Raw genomic sequence first — 17,430 nt, 5'->3', positions numbered from 1 at the left:
TATGTTTCATGCATGGTTTTGAGATTGAAAATCACTCCCCAGAGATATTGTAATTATAAGATAGGCATAGGGATAGAATATAGTTGTGAGCTCTTATTCTAGCATCATAATCACTGTATGCCAGGGATGTACCCTTGGCATATTCCGCATTTTTTTTTTTTTTAGTAAAGAACTTTATTTTTTTTTTTAATTTTTATTTATTTATGATAGTCACACAGAGACAGAGAGAGAGGCAGAGACACAGGTAGAGGGAGAAGCAGGCTCCATGCACAGGGAGCCCGATGTGGGATTCGATCCCGGGTCTCCAGGATCATGCCCTGGGCCAAAGGCAGGCGCCAAACCGCTGGGCCACCCAGAGATCCCCCCGCATTTTTATTTTTTTATTTTTTTTACATTCCGCATTTTTAAAAAATATTTTATTTTTAAGTTATCTCTACACTTAAAGAGCCTCACTTGTGGTGAGGCTCAAATCCACAACCCCAAGGTCAGGAGTTGCATGCTCCACTGACCGAGCCAGCCAGGCACCCTGACATTTGACGTATTTTTTTTTTTTTTTTTTTGACATTTGACGTATTTTGAATGGAACTCTGAGAGCATATAGATCTCGGGAAGCCCTTTTGTTACTTTGTTACTTTTTATGTGTGTATGTACATACAATCTATTCAGTTTTTTTCTTCGTTTCACACCATACTAAAAACGTAGAAAAGTCCTCTAAAATAAATTACCTTCCTTTTCTAACATTACGTAGAATTATTTTGTTATGGACCCGGTAGAGAGAATTTGTGTGAGGTTTAAAAAAAAAAAGAAGAAGAAAAAAAAGTTATTTATTTTGATTTGCTTTTAAAAATCAGCTTTATTTCAAGTGTCTTTTTCTGGAGTCAGTCACTATGGATTTAACCCTGTAGTACCTTTTGTTATAATTCGCTGTGTTTCCTGGGTGTTCTTTCCGAAGCAGGCCCACTTCCCCAGCTCATCCTCTTAGCCCCGACTCTTAGGGCACCCCAGGGGAGAGCCTTGGCACCACCCACTTAAGGCGGGTACGAATCACAGGCTTCTGCAAAAGTTGATGGATGGGACCGTACTGACACCCACCCCCCGCCCCCCGCCGCTGGACAGTGTCATCGCTGGACACTGGTGATTGGCTGTGGGCGGCCGGCGCGGGACCAATGGGAGCGGCTTCCCGAGGGAGCCGGTGGAGCGCGCGGGAAAGAGACCAATATAAACCGTGGCGGGAGATTTCGCTTTCGGGTCCTTGTGCAGTTAAACACCCTCGGTTGGAAAGTCGGTTGATTGCTCTCATCTCGGGTTTGAACATGGTGCGGACAAAAGCGGACAGTGTCCCAGGCACCTACAGAAAAGGTGAGGTAGTGGAGCAAGGCAGTGCAGGGAGGGGGAAGGGGGGGGAGGGGGGTTGTACGGGCAGCCCCGCGCTGGGCGGGAGAGGCCGGGGTTCGCCACCGCCCAGGTGAGCCAGACTGGTCCAGCCGTTCTGGAAGCAACGGCCTGGCCCGTTTACCAGGAGCGGGGAGTGGTGCGGACAGGCGGGGGGTGGAGGAGCGGGGGGAGGGGGGGGGATGGGGAGTGGGGAATAGTAGGGGTGGGGAGGGTCTCCTGCTGTTCTGGATCGAGGGGCTCTTGCAGGGTTGGGACTGTGTTGAGAACGTGGCTTTGAAGCTGGGCGTGGGAACCTTACTGCCCCTCTGTTTAATGCTCTCCTTTTGCCTCTCCGCAGTGGTGGCTTCGCGAGCCCCCAGGAAGGTGCTTGGTTCCTCTACTTCTGCTACTAACTCCACACCGCTTTCATCGAGGAAAGGTAAAACAAAACAAAACAAAAACCCCCAAACAAACAAAAAACCGCCCCTGCAACTCCTGGAGAAACCTTCACAAAAGGGGGGGATCAGGCCTGGCACCACAGTTCTCCTGACCTGCAAGCCCCCTGACCTACTGTGGAATTTATTTTTCCTGAGATCCTCATACCATAATTTCTTCCTTGCCCAATGATATAATGAGGGGACCTTGATCTCTTGGCCAGTTGGGGTATAAAGGTGGGGGTCCCGAGGAAAAGAATCTCAAACCTCAGCATTAGGAACAGACACAGTTTATCTTGAAATCTATTTTTCTTTTCTGGTTTAGCTTTTTTTATTTTTAATATTGGCAGATGGCTTTTTCCTGTAAGAGGCTATTTAAGCTCCCCTTCACTAGATTAAGAATTAGGACCATAGTTGACAGTGCTAATCACATTGTCTTCTTGTGTAAACGTTTTCGTTTTTATTTCTGCATGTATTTTTGGTTTTTTGTTTGTTTTTTAGCATTGTGTATGTGTGTGTGTGTGTGTGTGTTTTCCAACTGTGCAGTTCCTGATACTGCCTTTGGGACATTAGGAGGGAAAATTTGGCCGTGGAAATAGCTTCACACTGCTCCTTCTGTGCAAGGAGAGGTTGAGAAAATACCATGCCATCTGGTGCTTCATTCCTCTCCTAGGAAGTTGAGCAGTTAGGAAGATTAATTCCACAAGGCCTAATTAAGAACATACAGGGGAACACAGTGAACTTCACAGGTTCTTAAGTTAACTTCCCCCAGTTCTAAATATTTCATTAGAAAATATTTACTAATGTACTCTCTTTAGATAAAAGAGCTGTAGGTCAAAAGTTTTGAAAGGTGATTAATTTACTGAGCATATCCTATACCATTACATTCCAGTTAGCGCCACATCCCATTGTCTCGTCCACTGTTGAACCACCAGAACCAACTGAATAGGCTCTTGACATGTTGGCCAGATGCACCCTAAGGCATTTTATAGATCTTTACTTTTTGTATGTAAGCTCTACACCCAATATGAGGCTTGAACTCAGGACTTTAAGTTCAAAAGTTGCATACTCTACCCACTAGCCTGGCTAGGTGCCCCGGTAGATCTCTATTGTTGTTTTTGTAAGATTTTATTCGTAAGTAATCTCTGAACCCAACATGGGGCTCATAATCACAACCCTGAGATCAAGAGTTGCATGTTAAAAAAAAAAAAAATCATCTGTTTCACCAACTGAGCCAGGAGGCAACCACTGATCTCTATTTTTATTTATTTATTTTATTTTATTTTATTTTATTTTATTTTATTTTTTTGAACTCTATTTTTAATCAACTATATGAAATTCGTAACAATCTCATTTTAAGTGACATTTAAGCTCAGTTTACATACTTGGGTAAAAGTCACAATTAAATCAGCAGAGCTGGGTTTGAATTCTTGTTTTGTTTTATATTTTTATTTATCTGAGAGACCAAGCACGAGTGTGTGTGTTGGGGGGAAGGGCAAAGGGAGAGAAAGAGAGATATGCAGACTCCCTGTTGAGCAAGGACCCTGAGATCATGACCTGAGCCAAAATCAAAGTCAGACTCTGGGTGACTGAGCCACCCAGGTGCCCCTAGTTGGGTTTGAATTCTATGCTGAGCTACCTATTGCTGCTGTAGCTCACTTTCTAAGTAATTAAAGCATTCCTCTAAGTTTCCTTTGGGAAAATTGTGAACCAAAGGATTGATTGTTCTTTTCTTTCCTTTTCTTTTTTCTTTTCTTTTCTTTTCTTTTCTTTTCTTTTCTTTTCTTTTCTTTTCTTTTCTTTCTTTCTTTTCTTTCTTTCTTTCTTTCTTTCTTTTCTTTCTTTTCCTCTCTCTCCCTCTCTTTTCTTTTCTTTCTTTTCTTTTCTTTCTTTTTCTCTCTCTCTCCTCTTCTCTCCTTCCTTCCTCCCTTCCTTCCTTCCTTCCTTCTTAGATATTGAGAGGGCAGGGAGGGACAGAGGAGAGGGAGAGAGAAACTCCAAGCAGACTCCATGCTGATTGCGGTCATCACCTGGCTTGATCTCAGGACCCTGATATCAGGATCTGAGCCGAAACCGAGTCAGACCCTCAACAGACTGTGCCACCTGGCACCCCAGATCACTATTTTTCAAAAGCTTACTTGTACTTTTAAAAAAGATTTAAAAACTTCAGACAGTATATATGGAAGCAACTTTATAACGGTTTGTGACAAATATGTTTAAAGCAAAAGGTATATGTAGTGGCTCAGTAATTTGCTCATCTTGGTTAGAATAAATCATTACTTCATAAAGAGGCGGAAACTTTTCCTCCATATTACTGTTTTAATTTTTTTTTTAATTTGGAATTGGGGCACCTGGTTGGCTCAGTTGCTAAAGCATGCGACTCTTGATCTCAGAGTCATGAGTTTAAGCCCTGTGTTGGGTGTAGAGCTTACTTAAAAAAAAAAAAAAAGAATTGGATTTGCTTTATGAACTGAACAGGAGCCAAGGGCTCTGAAAAATGAAACCTATTTTTGTGGAAACTTTCACATTGCTCTATATTTAGGTGCTTTATCTAAATGACCTTGTTAAGTAAACTTTTGATGCTTTATACTATACCTCATATTAGGAAAAAATGTGTTAAATTTTAATGACAATGCAGAAGACTACTTGAATAGCTCTGTGGATAAATTATAAAAAATATTTTCCAGTTGTAAAAATACTGTTAATTTTATTTTCCTAGGACAAAGGATAACTTTAACAAAATATTATTACACATTGTATTATAACAATGTATAATATGCTATTGACTGAATAAAACTTTATCATCTCACATTTTCTAATTAGTTTAAGATGGATGTAATACCACTTAATACCCTGTAGATTTAATATTAAATAATTGTTTCCCTATAAGGAATGGCAATTGCACCCTTAGTTCTTATTTAGTTCCGTCTGTTTATATTTTATAGTTGAAAATAAGTATGCAGGAGGGAATCCGGTTTGTGTACGCCCAACTCCCAAGTGGCAAAAAGGAATTGGAGAATTCTTCAGGCTGTCTCCTAAAGATTCTGAAAAAGAAAATCGGATTCCTGAAGAGGCAGGAAGTAGTGGCTTAGGAAAGGCAAAAAAAAAGTAAGTTATATTCTGGAATATAAAGAAAATATGTATATTTTTAAAAATAAAAGACAAGGGAATATTGAGTAACTTTAAAGTTTCTTCTTGAAGTCATAAGAAAACACAAACCAGAGGTTTTTTTAAAAAAACTTGTGCTTATCTCTTATTCTGAGTCACTCCCAAATTTCAAACATCAGTGAAAGGTATTATTTTTACTCATTTCAGTCACTCAAAGAGGATCAATTCCCAATCAGACGCTAAGTGCTTTGTTATTAACCATGAACTTCTTGCTTTATTCTTTCATTCTACTGCTTTATTTTCTATACTTTTTTTTCTTTTTAAAGATTTTATTTATTTATTCATGAGAGGCCCAGAAAGAGAGAGAGGCAGAGGGAGAAGCAGGCTCCATGCAGGAAGCCCAACGTGGGACTCGATCCCGGGTCCCCAGGATCACACCCCAGGCTGCAGGCGGCGCTAAACCGCTGCGCCACCGAGGCTGCCCTATACTTTTTTTTTTCTAAAAAGCAATTTCTATGTTGGTTTTTCCAGCATCAATTCTACTAACTCAGCCTCTCAGAAAATGACTAGTTCCACCTCCACAAGAAATAAATAACCAATATAGAAAACTTGGAAAACATATAAATCCCTATCACTTTGAAAACCACGATACCATGTGTATTTTCTTTACAGTTTCTCTAAAAATGCATAAAAATACTTCAAAACAAGGCAGAAATAAAACTGCATAATACAGAGTTCTGTGTATACACTTTTTAAAAACATTTATTATTTTTATTATTTATTTTTACAAATTTTTATTTTTAAGTAAGCTGTATGCCCAGTATGGAGCCCAACATGGGGCTTGAACTCATAAGCCTGAGATCAAGATCTGAGCTGAGATCAAGAGTGGATGCTTAACCGACTGAGCCACCCAGGAGCCCCAAGTGTACAAACTTTGTAAAAAAAGGATAATTAAATCAAGGCACCTGGGTGGCTCAGTGGTTAAGCATCTGCCTTCAGCTCAGATTTTGATCCCAGAATCCTGGATCAAGCCCCACATTGGGCTCCCTCCTGAGTGAGGAGCCTGCTTCTCCCTCTCCTTCTGCTACTCCCCTCCTTGTGCTCTCGCTCTCTGTCAAATAAATAAAATCTTTTTAAAAATATAATTAAATCATGCTTTTGAAGCTTTTAATATCAGGAATATGCTCATGATAAATATTAAACAGAAATTCTGCATATAGAGGTACAGTTTTTATGGTGTGAAAACATGTATAAACAGACCAGATGTCAATAGTGATTATGTCTGGGTATAAACTTCTCTTTATATTCATTTTGTGCTACAAACTTTCAACAACAAACATACTTTAAAGAATCAGGAAAAAAGGGATGCCTGGGTGGCTCAGCAGTTGAACGTCTGCCTTCAGCTCAGGGCATGATCCTGGAGTTCCAGGATCAAGTCCCACATCGGGCTCCCTGTGTGGAGCCTGCTTCTCCCTCTGCCTATGTCTCTGCCTCTCTCTCTGTGTCTCTCATGAATAAATAAGTTTTTCTTTAAAAGAAAAAAAAAGAATCACAAAAAAAATAATGCCACTTGGGAAAAAAGGCAAAGAAAACTTGCTTTTAAAAAAAATGGAGTTGTAAGTAATAGAATCCAGGCTCCCTAAACAATTTTGAAAAATTGTGTTTCAAAAACAAATTATTTGACTGGAGGTATAAGGAATGGTGAGCATGGGTGGGCAGATGGTGCCATGCCACTGTCATTTTGATGCCCCCTGGTTTGAGACCATGCTAGCTACTTCTGCACCAGCCAGGAGCCTATGATCTTCCAGTGTACCAAGTAGCAAGTTTGACCCAGGGCACAATGACCAACATGGGTAAGGGGGATGATGGTCAGGCTCTGTTTGGGGCTGCTACTTCTGGCACTGCTTCTATCCACACAGATTTATTCACACGTTCTTTTAACCAGCACACCAGGTCCTCTGTTTTTTTTTTTTTTTTAATTTATTTATGATAGTCACAGAGAGAGAGAGAGGCAGAGACACAGGCAGAGGGAGAAGCAGGCTCCATGCACCGGGAGCCCGACGTGGGACTCGATCCCGGGTCTCCAGGATCGCGCCCCGGGCCAAAGGCAGGCGCCAAACCGCTGCGCCACCCAGGGATCCCCAGGTCCTCTGTTTGAACCCACAATGTCCACCTGTGCCCTACAGTCATGGCCACAAGTCAGAATGGCCATTTTCCTTGTGGTCTTGCTTGCCCTTCCCCATCTCTACTGTTAAACAGATCCAGGCCCTATTGTTCACTAACACATATGTTTTTTAAGATTTTTTTTAAGATTTTTAAGATCACGACCTGAGCCAAAGGCAGATGCTCAACCACTGAGCTATCCAGGTGTCCTGTGAATGCATATTCTAAAGTCCAATCCATATGGTGACTAGAAAAGTCCAGTGTGACCAGGAAAACACAGGTCTCCATCAGATCTACTAATTCCACTCTTTGTTTTATTAACACAGAAAATGTGAGAGTCCCCACTTGGACTGACAGAACATCTGAAGGATTTGACTAGATAACGAATACCAATATTAAATCTGCTGAAGGTTCACATACAAGACTGAAGAGAGAGAGACATTGAAAATTAATGATGTGACAGAAATCAAGAAATATGACACTTAAAACTTAAGAAATATGGACACTTAAAACTCTATAATAAGAATAACTTCACTTTAGAGAAAAGGGATATGCTGCAAAATGGAAATTGGGTTTTTACTTTGATTTATGAAATTTAGAAGGCCATAAAATGATTAGGTTCTATAAAAAGCTTCCATGAAGCTATTTATATGTACTTTGGAAGGAACCACCAGGTGTTATTTCAAATCCTCTGTGTATTATTTCAGCAGTCCGAATTTAATGCTGACATACTCTACATGAAGTTTTACATTGTTCAGTTTTCATTGTTCTCTTGGGAACTCCTTCCTCTGGGGCTTTAGAATTGACATTGCATGTGACTTCATGTAATAATTGACATGTTCTACTACAAATCTAAGCATGAGTAATTTTGGGATATATACTTAAAAGTCAAATGACAGGTATTTTCCTATCACACATTCCCATCCAGTAAGAATGCCAGATTTGTTTGATTTGGATCACTTAACTGGACTCCAAAGATAAGAAATTCATTGACTTTAACCAATCTTAAATTCTGCCATTTATTTCTGCATTTTTTAAATAACTTTTTACAACTTAAAAATATATTTTGAAGGCATATTTGACAAATATTGAAATTAAGATACAAAGATATGAAGGAGGCAAAAATAATGTATATTAGGTATTTGGGAAGTGAAGACAGGAGTCTTGCATGTGTGTGTATATCTATATATATATATATATATATATTTTTTTTTTTTTTTTTTTTTTTTTTTTGAGAAAGAGCATGAGTGGGGAGAGGAGCAGAGGGAAAGGGACAAGCAGACTCTGCACTGAGCACAGAGCCTGATGTGGGAGGCTTGATCCCAAGATCCTGAGATCATGACCTGAGCTAAAATTAAAAGTTGGATGTTCAACCAACTGAGCCACCCAGGTGCCCCAAGACTTGCCTATATTAAATTCACAACTCTTTTGTGCTCTTTCTGTGAATACGTTTTTAAAAACTTTATGAATCAGAATAGCTACATTTGGAAAACTTTCTATATCAGTATTTTTTGATAGTTAGAATTGATTCTAAACCTAAGTTACCTGATTCTGGAATGTAAAACTTTTACAACTGCCTTGATGTATGGAAAGTTTTCTAGAAATAGACACCCCATGAAATATTTGATTCACATATTAACACACTGATGCTCAGGTTTACAGTATCCAATATGACTATAGTAGGCTTAATATGTTTTAAACCAGTATTTGTCATTTTTAGAAACCCATAGGAGAACAATCAGATCCAACAGATCTCAAGCTATGTGGGATCTATGGGTGTGAATGAATATTCCCTTCATATCTGAACACCATACATCTGTTTGGGATTGTACATTGTGTTTGGAATTGATTTCCATTGAACACAAACTCAATGGCTGAAAGAGCAACTAAAACAAAGTATTTGGATTACAAAATGATGCTTATGCATAAAAAATTTTAAGAATTCGATACTGTTCATAAGATCATTTAATAAATGTTTATTGAGTGCTTGCCATCCATGTTACAAGATATATATATCAATCAAGATATATATATATATATATATTTTTTTTTTTTTTTTAAGCAATCTTTACACCCAGTGTGGGGCTTAAATTCACAACCTCAAGGTCAAGGGTCACATGTTCTTCCGACTGAGCCAGCCAGGCTCCCCTGTTATGAGATATCTAAAAGGAATGTCAAACTCTAGAGCAGTGATTAAATTTTAGACTTTGTTGCTATGTCACTTTTACGATTTCAGGTTTCAATAAAAATCAACAATGAATGGGATACATTTTTAGATAAAGCCTTTTAACAGACTTGCTTTCATGATTCCTGTCAGTTTCTTTTAGTTCCCTGTCACTGTCTGGCAACATTCTTCCTTGTTCTTCCTTCTTTGTTCTTCCCGTTCTAATATGACAGGCTAATAGTCAATATTAGCTCTAGAATATATTACAACCCTCTTGAATTATTTGTGACTTCCACTAAGAAAACAAAACAATATGGCCAAATATGGCATACCATTGACCATTACTGATCATCATAGCAATGAAATATATATTACAAGCTTTCAATTATATGGAGAAAGATTACATGCATATTCTCATAAAGAACTTTGATCCATGGTATAATAAAATTTGTGACATAAAACTAGGTAGTAGAGGTTAATACTATTCCTTTAGACCTCTTTCTTAGATTTGTTTTTGTTTAGGAGAGTTGTAATTAACTCTTTATTGATAGTAAATCAATAGATTTGCTTTTGATAGTAGATAACATCAGGTTTTTAAAAAAATATTTATTTATTCATGAGAGACACAGAGAGAGAGAGGCAGAGACACAGGCAGAGGGAGAAGCAGGCTCCATGGAGGGGGCCCGAATGTGGGACTCGATCCCGGGACTCCAGGATCACTGGGACAAAGGCAGGCGCTAAACCGCTGAGCCACCCAGGGATCCCCCGCTGAGCCACCCAGGGATCCCGATAGCTATCAGTTTATTAGAAAGACTTCTGGTATAAACTCTATAATCTGAAACATGACTATTCGTACATCTTTATTTTTCTCACAAGGGCAGGGTAAATTCCCTTCAGTTGCATGGGGAAAGTCAATCAAGAAAGACTATCTAGGGATCCCTGGGTGGCGCAGCGGTTTGGCGCCTGCCTTTGGCCCAGGGCGCGATCCTGGAGACCCGGGATCGAATCCCACGTCGGGCTCCCAGTGCATGGAGCCTGTGTCTCTGCCTCTCTCTCTCTCTGACTATCATAAATAAATAAAAAATTAAAAAAAAAAAAAAAAAAAAAGAAAGACTATCTACTTTAAATCTTGAATAGAGCTATATAGTGCATAAAATACAGCAGGTTCTTGCAAAAAAAAAAAAAAAAAAAAAAAAGGAAGCTTGGCTCTTGATAGTATTTCATTTGTTAATGTAACTTCCAGGAAAATACAATGAAGACCTCTTGGTAATCTAATAGGAGGTAAGTCGATGATAGTCTCGTACCAAGTCAGAATACCTTTGTTTTAGCTTCCTTCTTTCACTACCTAGCTCTATGACTATTTAAGCTTATGGGACCTAATTTGAAAACTGCTTATTTTAGAATAGATTTCCCAGATCTTCATCTGCTCTAAAAAATTCTGACTTATGTCAGAAAAGTTTTCAATTGACTTCTCTATAATACATGTAATGAGTACAAAATGGCTCTGGGGTAACAAACTAATTTTCAAAAGCTACAACTATCATATACCAACTTAACCAATTTTGAGATTTTTCCAATTAGGTAATAGGTTTGTATGGTTCAAAAGGCTATATCGTCAAATATAGCATCTTGCTATATTTTCTCTACTCAAATGGATTGGTTGATTTTTTTTTTTTTTTGCCATTTTTAAAAAAGGTTTTATTTATTTGAGAGAGAGAGTGAGAGAGAGCACGAGCAGGGGGGAGGAGCAGGGGTAAAGAGAAAGAAGCAGACTCCCCCCTGAGCAGGGAGCCCAACCTGGGCTCAATCAAATGACCTTGGGATCATGACTTGAGCCAAAGAGACACTTAAACGACTGAGCCATCCAGGCACCCCACTTTTTATGCCTTTTATTATCACAAAAAGAGATTTCTTTTTTAAATAAAAATGGCAACATATCCTAAAGGAGAAATACTGATTTGACAAAATTTTATTGCTCTAATACTTGAAATTTGTAGGTGTTTGTCAACTAATAGAGTTTAATTTTCTCTATTTCTATTCACTTAACCAGACACATTACAGTATTAATTTTCATGATTTATGTAAGGTGATAACTACTTTTTTTAAACAGTTGATACTCAAGTGACTATTGAAGTTCTCTATTCTTTCCACAGAGCACGTCCTTTGCCACCTGATCACTCAGATGACGAAAAAGAATAGAACTTTCATAATTCATCCTTGACTAATGTGTCCTGTTTATTATTCTAGGATGTAAATTTGCATAAATGTATTTGTTCCAATTAGTTTTGTTGAATAGGCATTTAATTTAAAAAAATGAGGCTTACATAGTTACTCTAAAGCAAGTGATTATGATATTAGAGACTTTGTAAGATTAATTATGGTTACTTAGCTTAGCATTCAGTATAATGCATATTTGGTTTCTTTTACCTGTTGTTATTAAGCTTCTTGTTCTTGCTAAAAATTAATCATTGCATAGTGTTCCAATTATGAATCTGCTGTGTTTGAGATTTGCTTAGATCTTTGTACTGCTGCCATTTTTATTGGCATTTGATTATTGGAATGGTGCCATATTTTCATTCCTTTTATTTGCTTTAGGAAGCAGAGTTAGATTTTTGCACATTAAAAAATTCAGTATTAAACTGAACTTATACCCTTTTTAAGAAAGAGGGCCAAAGATGCAATGTTGAAAAATTTGGACGGCTATGTATCTTTTCCTTAAGGGCAATTTGGCTTGAAGATTAAACAGTTGATAAAGCTTCTAACAACAAAACAGATAAAATACTAGCATACAATTAGACAATATTTTATAGACTACATTAAAAGAGAGAACTTTTCCTAGAATATGCCTTTGATTCAGTATCATAAAATATTACCCTTTGGGCTTATAATTTTAAAGTTGGAAATCAATAAAACATGAAAGGCAACATGCCATAAACCTAGAGATCTGTCTAGAATCCTTAGAGCTAACATTATATATTTTAAGATAACCAGGGGTGTAATTAGAGGTGGGTACAATATAACTTAGTAACTGATATTACTTCCTCATCATACTTTTTGCTCCCTGACCTCCTGTTGTCAAAATTAACCATGTTTTAACAAGTGTTTTCCTGAACTTTATTTTTAATAAATGAGTACTTATTTTCACAACAGACTGTCCATTTGTGTGCTTCCTGAGATTATATCCTACTAGATACTTCTTTTTTCCTTACAAATACAAATCAGTGCATTGATCTGATTTTATAAATTTCTTAACTAAGTTCTGATGATTGTAGATTATATTTTTTGCTTTGTCTTTTAGAGATGGATATTAAGCAGAATGTTGCTGAATTGAGAGTCAAATATTTTAAAAAGATTTTATTTATTCATGATAGACACAGAGAGAGAGAGAGAAAGGCAGAGACACAGAGGGAGACGGAGGCTCCCAGCAAGGAGCCCCATGTGGGACTCCATTCCAGGACCCCAGGATTCCGCCCTGAGCCAAAGGCAGATGCTCAACCACTGAGTCACTCAGGCATTCCGAGAGTCAAATTTTTATCCTAAGTACTTCCTTAATAATTAGGCTTCATATTAAGGAGTAGCTCAAATGAACTCTATTAAAGTCAAGTTTTGATGGATCTGAAATCCGATTTGCTATTTTTCACTGATGGAAAGAGAAACTTTATGGTGCTGTGTCTAATGAAGTTGAATTATGTAATTGCTACCAAATACACGACATATGATAATGTGTTTAGTTAGCAGAGATTCCATGTAATGTTTTCTTGTTAAAGTTTTTGTAAAATATAGATTGGCAATTTAACCTCTTCTAAATATAAGGGAAGTACAGACTGTTTCCACCAAAAACTGAATCAAAAGGTAAAATTTATACATTAAAAAGATAATTAAGTTTATAATTTTATACCCTTCTTCACAAAGTTAATCTGGTTTTCCTCTTTGAATGGATTATTCAGATTACTAATATAAATGTTAAATTCCTGACCAGACAATGAATAAAACTACTTTTTTGGAATTTTTAAACATTGTGAGGATCATATGTATCTTGTGTTTACCTTATTTCACAAAGGAAGAACAATACCATAGTGAAAGTTGTACAGGGTGCTCAAAGAGTTATTTATGACAAATGCTTATTTTTTTAGAAAGTAGAAAATAACCTAAATGCACTGAACCTTTCCATATGTACATATACACTGCTTACAGTTTTCACTGTATTTAGAATATGTCATGGTAATTCATTTTTGGAAAAATGGAAGGTTCAGTTGGACCTTGATCCAACTAATTTTGTTATAATGGATATTTTTATCTTTGAGGATAGCATATGGAGGTGAAAGGATCTTTACTGAATCAAAACTTCACTGAACAAGAAATAATCTTGTCCAAATCAAGCCACTTACAGCTGTTCATTATGTGAACTGTTTTATTAATTGGCAACTCTAATTGTGAAAAAATGTTAGGAATTAAAATTTGAATTTCTATAACTCCCCTCCTTCTATACTTGGTATTTATTTGTGAGAGAGAGCAAGCACAAGCAGGCAGAGGGGCAGAGGAAGTGGGAGAAACAGACTCACTGCTGAGCAGGGAAGCCCACTGAGGGGCTCAATCTCAGGACCCTGGAATCATGACCTGAGCCAATGGCAGATGCTTAACCAACTGAGCCACACAGGTGCTCCTCATAAATAAATCTTTTTTTAAAAAGAAAATGATATAATTATAGAAGTCATATGACCATTTAGTAGTTAAGCCAGTTACTGATACAACAATACAAAAGCAATTGAATAATTTATTTATTTATTTATTTTGCAATTGAATAATTTAAAACTGTAGGAAGAGAAGATTTAAATGAATACTTTTGTGACTCATACATCCTTAGGCAATTGGAAAAATGAATGATGCATTTCTATATTGGCTACTACATTTAACAATTTTATCCAATAAAATATTTATTTCCATAGAACACATTAACCATATTATGTTTTATGGTTTTTAGTGACATTTAAGTCCACCATAGTTTTAGATAAGTCATTGGTCATTGCGCTCATAGTTTTATTTTTCTAATTTAAAAATTTTTTATTCTGTTGACAATTGAAATACCATCCTCTATTTTGTCATGGTAACAGGTTTATCACTTGTCACCTACTGCCAGGTAGTTTTTTTTTTTTTTTTTTTTTAAGTAATCTCTACACCTAATTTGGGGCTGGAACTTGCATGCTCTACTGACTGAGACAGCCAGGCACCCCATTAAAAGAACTATTAATTACTGGATGTATTCAGATTCCATTTGAATTTTTTTGTGTGTGCATACTCCCACACATATGCATGTCCATGGCAAGAGTTGAAATGTTTTAGGCTTATTAAACAACTTATTACTGACATTTGAATCTCAAGTGATTTCCTACAGGTTTTGCTGAACTGCCTAGAGTGAATCAATTTAATGCTGTCTCAGGTGAACAGGAAACCCAACAGCCCTGCTCTTTCTTTTAAGCTACCAAAGCTCATTTCCTCTGCCTCCAGTGAGGTGGACAACAGCCAAATATTGGTGACTACGAGCCTATCATGACCAATAAAATCAGAGCCAGCAATTGCAAGTACATTCACTGCCATGGGATAGAGAACAGATTCAGCTTTACTGCTTTTAAGTAGACATATTCAAGATAAGAAAGTCCAGCCAAGATTTTTACTAATTTTTTTTTCTGAATGCCCAACTATATTTCTCTGAATATTTAACTGCCATAATGATATGGGTCATTTTTCTAAAAAGACGATTAATTAGGGACGCCTGGGTGGCTCAGCGTTTGGACGTCCGGCTTCGGCTCAAGGCATGATCCCAGTTCGGGGATCGAGTCCCGCACGGGGCTCCCCGCATGGAGCCTGCTTCTCCCTCTGCCTCTCTCTGTGTCTCTAATGAATAAATCAACCTTTTTTTTTTTTTTTTTAAGAGAGGATTAATTAGTTATATTGGGTTTTACCACAGCCAGGAGCTTTCCCAATACTTCCAAAACCTGGATTACCCCGACAGAAGAATCAATGAGGTCTCCCATTTTTCTTGTCCACAGTGTACGTATGAAAGTTTATTCTGAGTGTAGGAGGATTAAACGTCGTCTTTCCGCAGCCTGATTACCGGCTTCATTTGGCCTTTTTTTTTTCTTTTAAGGGTCACAATCACTCTACTCGATTTACAGCCAGTCCTTGTTTTCCCCTTCGATTTGAGCTAGGTTCTTCCCAGATCGTACGCAAACGTGCAATCCCCACAAGAGAGAAGATCGGTGAAGACGAAACTTTCCTCACCGTTCGGCTTCAGAGGCTGTCGCAGGAGAACGAAGTGCACGAAAACGCTTTCGTAACATTAAAGTTGTTTTTTTTTTTTTTTTTTTAAACCCAGTTGAAACGTCCACAAGAGGGAGATGCTAAATCGCCAGAAAATAACTCCCACGAGGGACCAGAGGGAGCCTTAGGAGGAGCCAGTGGGTGGGCCTGGGACTCAGGGGGGCAGGGAGCAGGTGTATTATAGTGGCGGGGACGGGGGTGGCTGGAGGGGGGAACACAGCTGAAGGGAAAAGCCAGCTGGGCTCAGTGCCTCCGGGTCGAGGAGTGTGACCCTTCTAAGACCACGGGGAAGAGGTGAGAGGGTGTTTGCCAAAGGGGAGCACGCGCTCCCAGGTACCCCCGGTAGTCCCCGAAGAACCGGGGGTGGTTGTCTTTGAAGGCACTTCCGCTTAGCAACCCCACGCGGTTGCTAGGGAGTGGCAGCAGCGGGGATGACCCGGAAGTGGTGGTGTCCATTTCTCGCTGCCTGCTTTAAGTCTGTCCTATCGGGAGCGCCAGGGTGCTCTGCGCCGGGCCGAGGGTGGGGCCAGCACTAGTGGTTCCGGCTCGGCTCCTCCAGCCCCTTGGCTCCTCGCTCCCCCCCTCCCCTCCCGCACCTCTCTCCTCCCTCCCGCTCCTGGGAAAGAGAGAAGCCGCCGCTGCGGGTGGGTAGAGAAGCGCTCGGCGCCTCGGGGAGGGGACCGCGCCCGCCCCGTCTGAGCCTCGGAGCCCTGCCGGACCAGGTACTTACTCTGGCTTCGACGGGGTCCGGGAAGCTGGCGCCTGAGGGTGTGTGTGTGTCCGTAGGGAGTGGGGGGGGGGGGCCCTTCCCCAGGTTGGGGAGGGGGCCGCGGAGATCCTGGGTGGGGCGCAGGCCGGTTTGCGCGTCCGTGGCGGGTGGCGGGGGTGGGATGGAGGGTTTGGGGGACGCGGCTGGCGGAGAGTTTCGGGTGGTCAGCTCGAGGTCGCGGAGAGGCGCCCCCTCGGATGCAGAAGACTTCGGCCGGACTGGACGGGGAGTTCGCCACCTGGAGGGCTCGCTCTGAAAGGGGGAGCATCCTCCCGGGCCCCAAGGGGAGCCTGGACATCGTCCGAGCGGTCGGGGCAATCCCTGGCTGCCCCTGCCTTCCGTCGTGAGACGGAGCGCGGCTCCCCGGGTTGTGGGGGTTGTGAGTCGGCCGGGCACCGCGGGGAGCCGCCCTTGGCGGAGCTAGGGCAGAAGAGGGGGTAAGGGGACCTCCCTCCGCCCAACTTCCGTGTGCTTCCCCCACTTCTTCCTTTACTGCTCTCTCGCCCTCGAGTCCTACCGGAGCGGTACCCCCCCCCCCCCCCGCAAAGTGGGCAAGCATCATAGCGTTAAAAAAAAAAAAAAAAAAAAAGGTGGAACTAGGCTCACTGCCCTTAAATGATACTTCAGGTGTTTGGAAAGTGCCAGAATGGCATATTCAACGAGGCCTCCCAGTTCGATATTAAATCTGGCATAAATTATCGTAGAAAAGTGCAATACGGAAAAGCACCAAACTACAGGCTAGTCGTCGTCGGGTATATAGCCCTTGTTTGGTAGATATGCATGTTTATTTAAAAAAAAAAAAAAAAAAGACTTAGGGGAACCCTATAGATCTAGAGGTCTAAGACATGTTGAGGCAAGCCTGCTTTTCCAGTCTCTTTCCTACCTGTCAGTAAGCCTGTCCTAGTTTAAATGAAGCAGAAAGATCCTCTTCATTTGTATTTCAATTAGCGACCGAGTTGTATCTCTGTGTGTGGTGATAGATGTCTCAGAATAGATACGTGAACGTTCAGAGAGACAAGGTCCTCTGCTTTTGAGCCTCTTAATCTTTTAAGGAGATAACAGTGGTCAAGTGAAGTATTGGCTTTGAGGTTGAGGTAGGT

The 17,430-nt window shown here is 39.9% G+C and overlaps 2 protein-coding genes and 1 long non-coding RNA gene across 39 annotated transcripts in view; 2 read left to right on the top strand and 1 right to left on the bottom strand.

Moving 5' to 3' along the window:
* The first annotated feature begins 1,164 nt into the window (after positions 1-1,164).
* Positions 1,165-15,519, top strand: PCLAF (PCNA clamp associated factor). Of its 7 annotated transcripts, XM_038580699.1 has the most exons (5): positions 1,177-1,359; positions 1,733-1,813; positions 4,754-4,916; positions 10,487-10,524; positions 11,397-12,394. In XM_038580699.1, the coding sequence occupies exons 1-4, from the start codon at positions 1,314-1,316 to the stop codon at positions 10,497-10,499; spliced, it is 303 nt and encodes a 100-aa protein (XP_038436627.1). In that variant the 5' UTR covers positions 1,177-1,313; the 3' UTR covers positions 10,500-10,524; positions 11,397-12,394. The 7 variants fall into 7 exon arrangements, with proteins under 7 accessions (XP_038436629.1, XP_038436623.1, XP_038436624.1 ...); XM_038580695.1 differs by lacking the exons at positions 10,487-10,524; positions 11,397-12,394 and adding an exon at positions 15,389-15,464 and having other exon boundaries at positions 1,172-1,359; XM_038580696.1 differs by lacking the exons at positions 10,487-10,524; positions 11,397-12,394 and adding an exon at positions 15,450-15,519 and having other exon boundaries at positions 1,173-1,359.
* LOC111093365 lies at positions 14,385-16,420 on the bottom strand. Its single transcript, XR_005381772.1, has 2 exons — positions 16,292-16,420; positions 14,385-15,538 (listed from the first exon to the last, which is right to left on the bottom strand). It is a non-coding gene; the product is annotated as an uncharacterized LOC111093365 (long non-coding RNA).
* CSNK1G1 (casein kinase 1 gamma 1) overlaps positions 15,835-17,430 on the top strand; it is a 170,033-nt gene continuing 168,437 nt past the window's right edge. For 9 of the 31 annotated variants that reach the window (XM_038580668.1, XM_038580673.1, XM_038580676.1 and 6 more), the window contains exon 1: positions 16,027-16,283. The gene's annotated coding sequence lies outside the window, so the exon portion shown is untranslated. Of the gene's footprint in view, positions 15,856-16,024; positions 16,284-17,430 lie in introns of those variants that run through there. The other 22 variants (XM_038580690.1, XM_038580680.1, XM_038580684.1 and 19 more) reach the window with 8 other exon arrangements.

This window comes from Canis lupus, chromosome 30, assembly GCF_011100685.1.
Source record: "Canis lupus familiaris isolate Mischka breed German Shepherd chromosome 30, alternate assembly UU_Cfam_GSD_1.0, whole genome shotgun sequence".
Classification (NCBI taxonomy): Eukaryota; Metazoa; Chordata; class Mammalia; order Carnivora; family Canidae; genus Canis; species Canis lupus.
The sequence above is the reverse complement of the archived record's forward strand: the minus strand, read 5'-3'. Positions and strand labels throughout refer to the sequence as shown.

What these genes read in the sequence shown, in the direction of transcription:
- PCLAF (XM_038580695.1), top strand. Translation starts at nt 1,314, where the DNA reads ATGGTGCGGACAAAAGCGGACAGTGTCCCAGGCACCTACAGAAAAG. An exon ending in ACCGCTTTCATCGAGGAAAG is followed by an intron (nt 1,814 to 4,753) that starts GTAAAACAAAAC and finishes TATATTTTATAG; the next exon opens with TTGAAAATAAGTATGCAGGA. An exon ending in TTAGGAAAGGCAAAAAAAAA is followed by an intron (nt 4,917 to 15,388) that starts GTAAGTTATATT and finishes TTTTCTTTTAAG; the next exon opens with GGTCACAATCACTCTACTCG.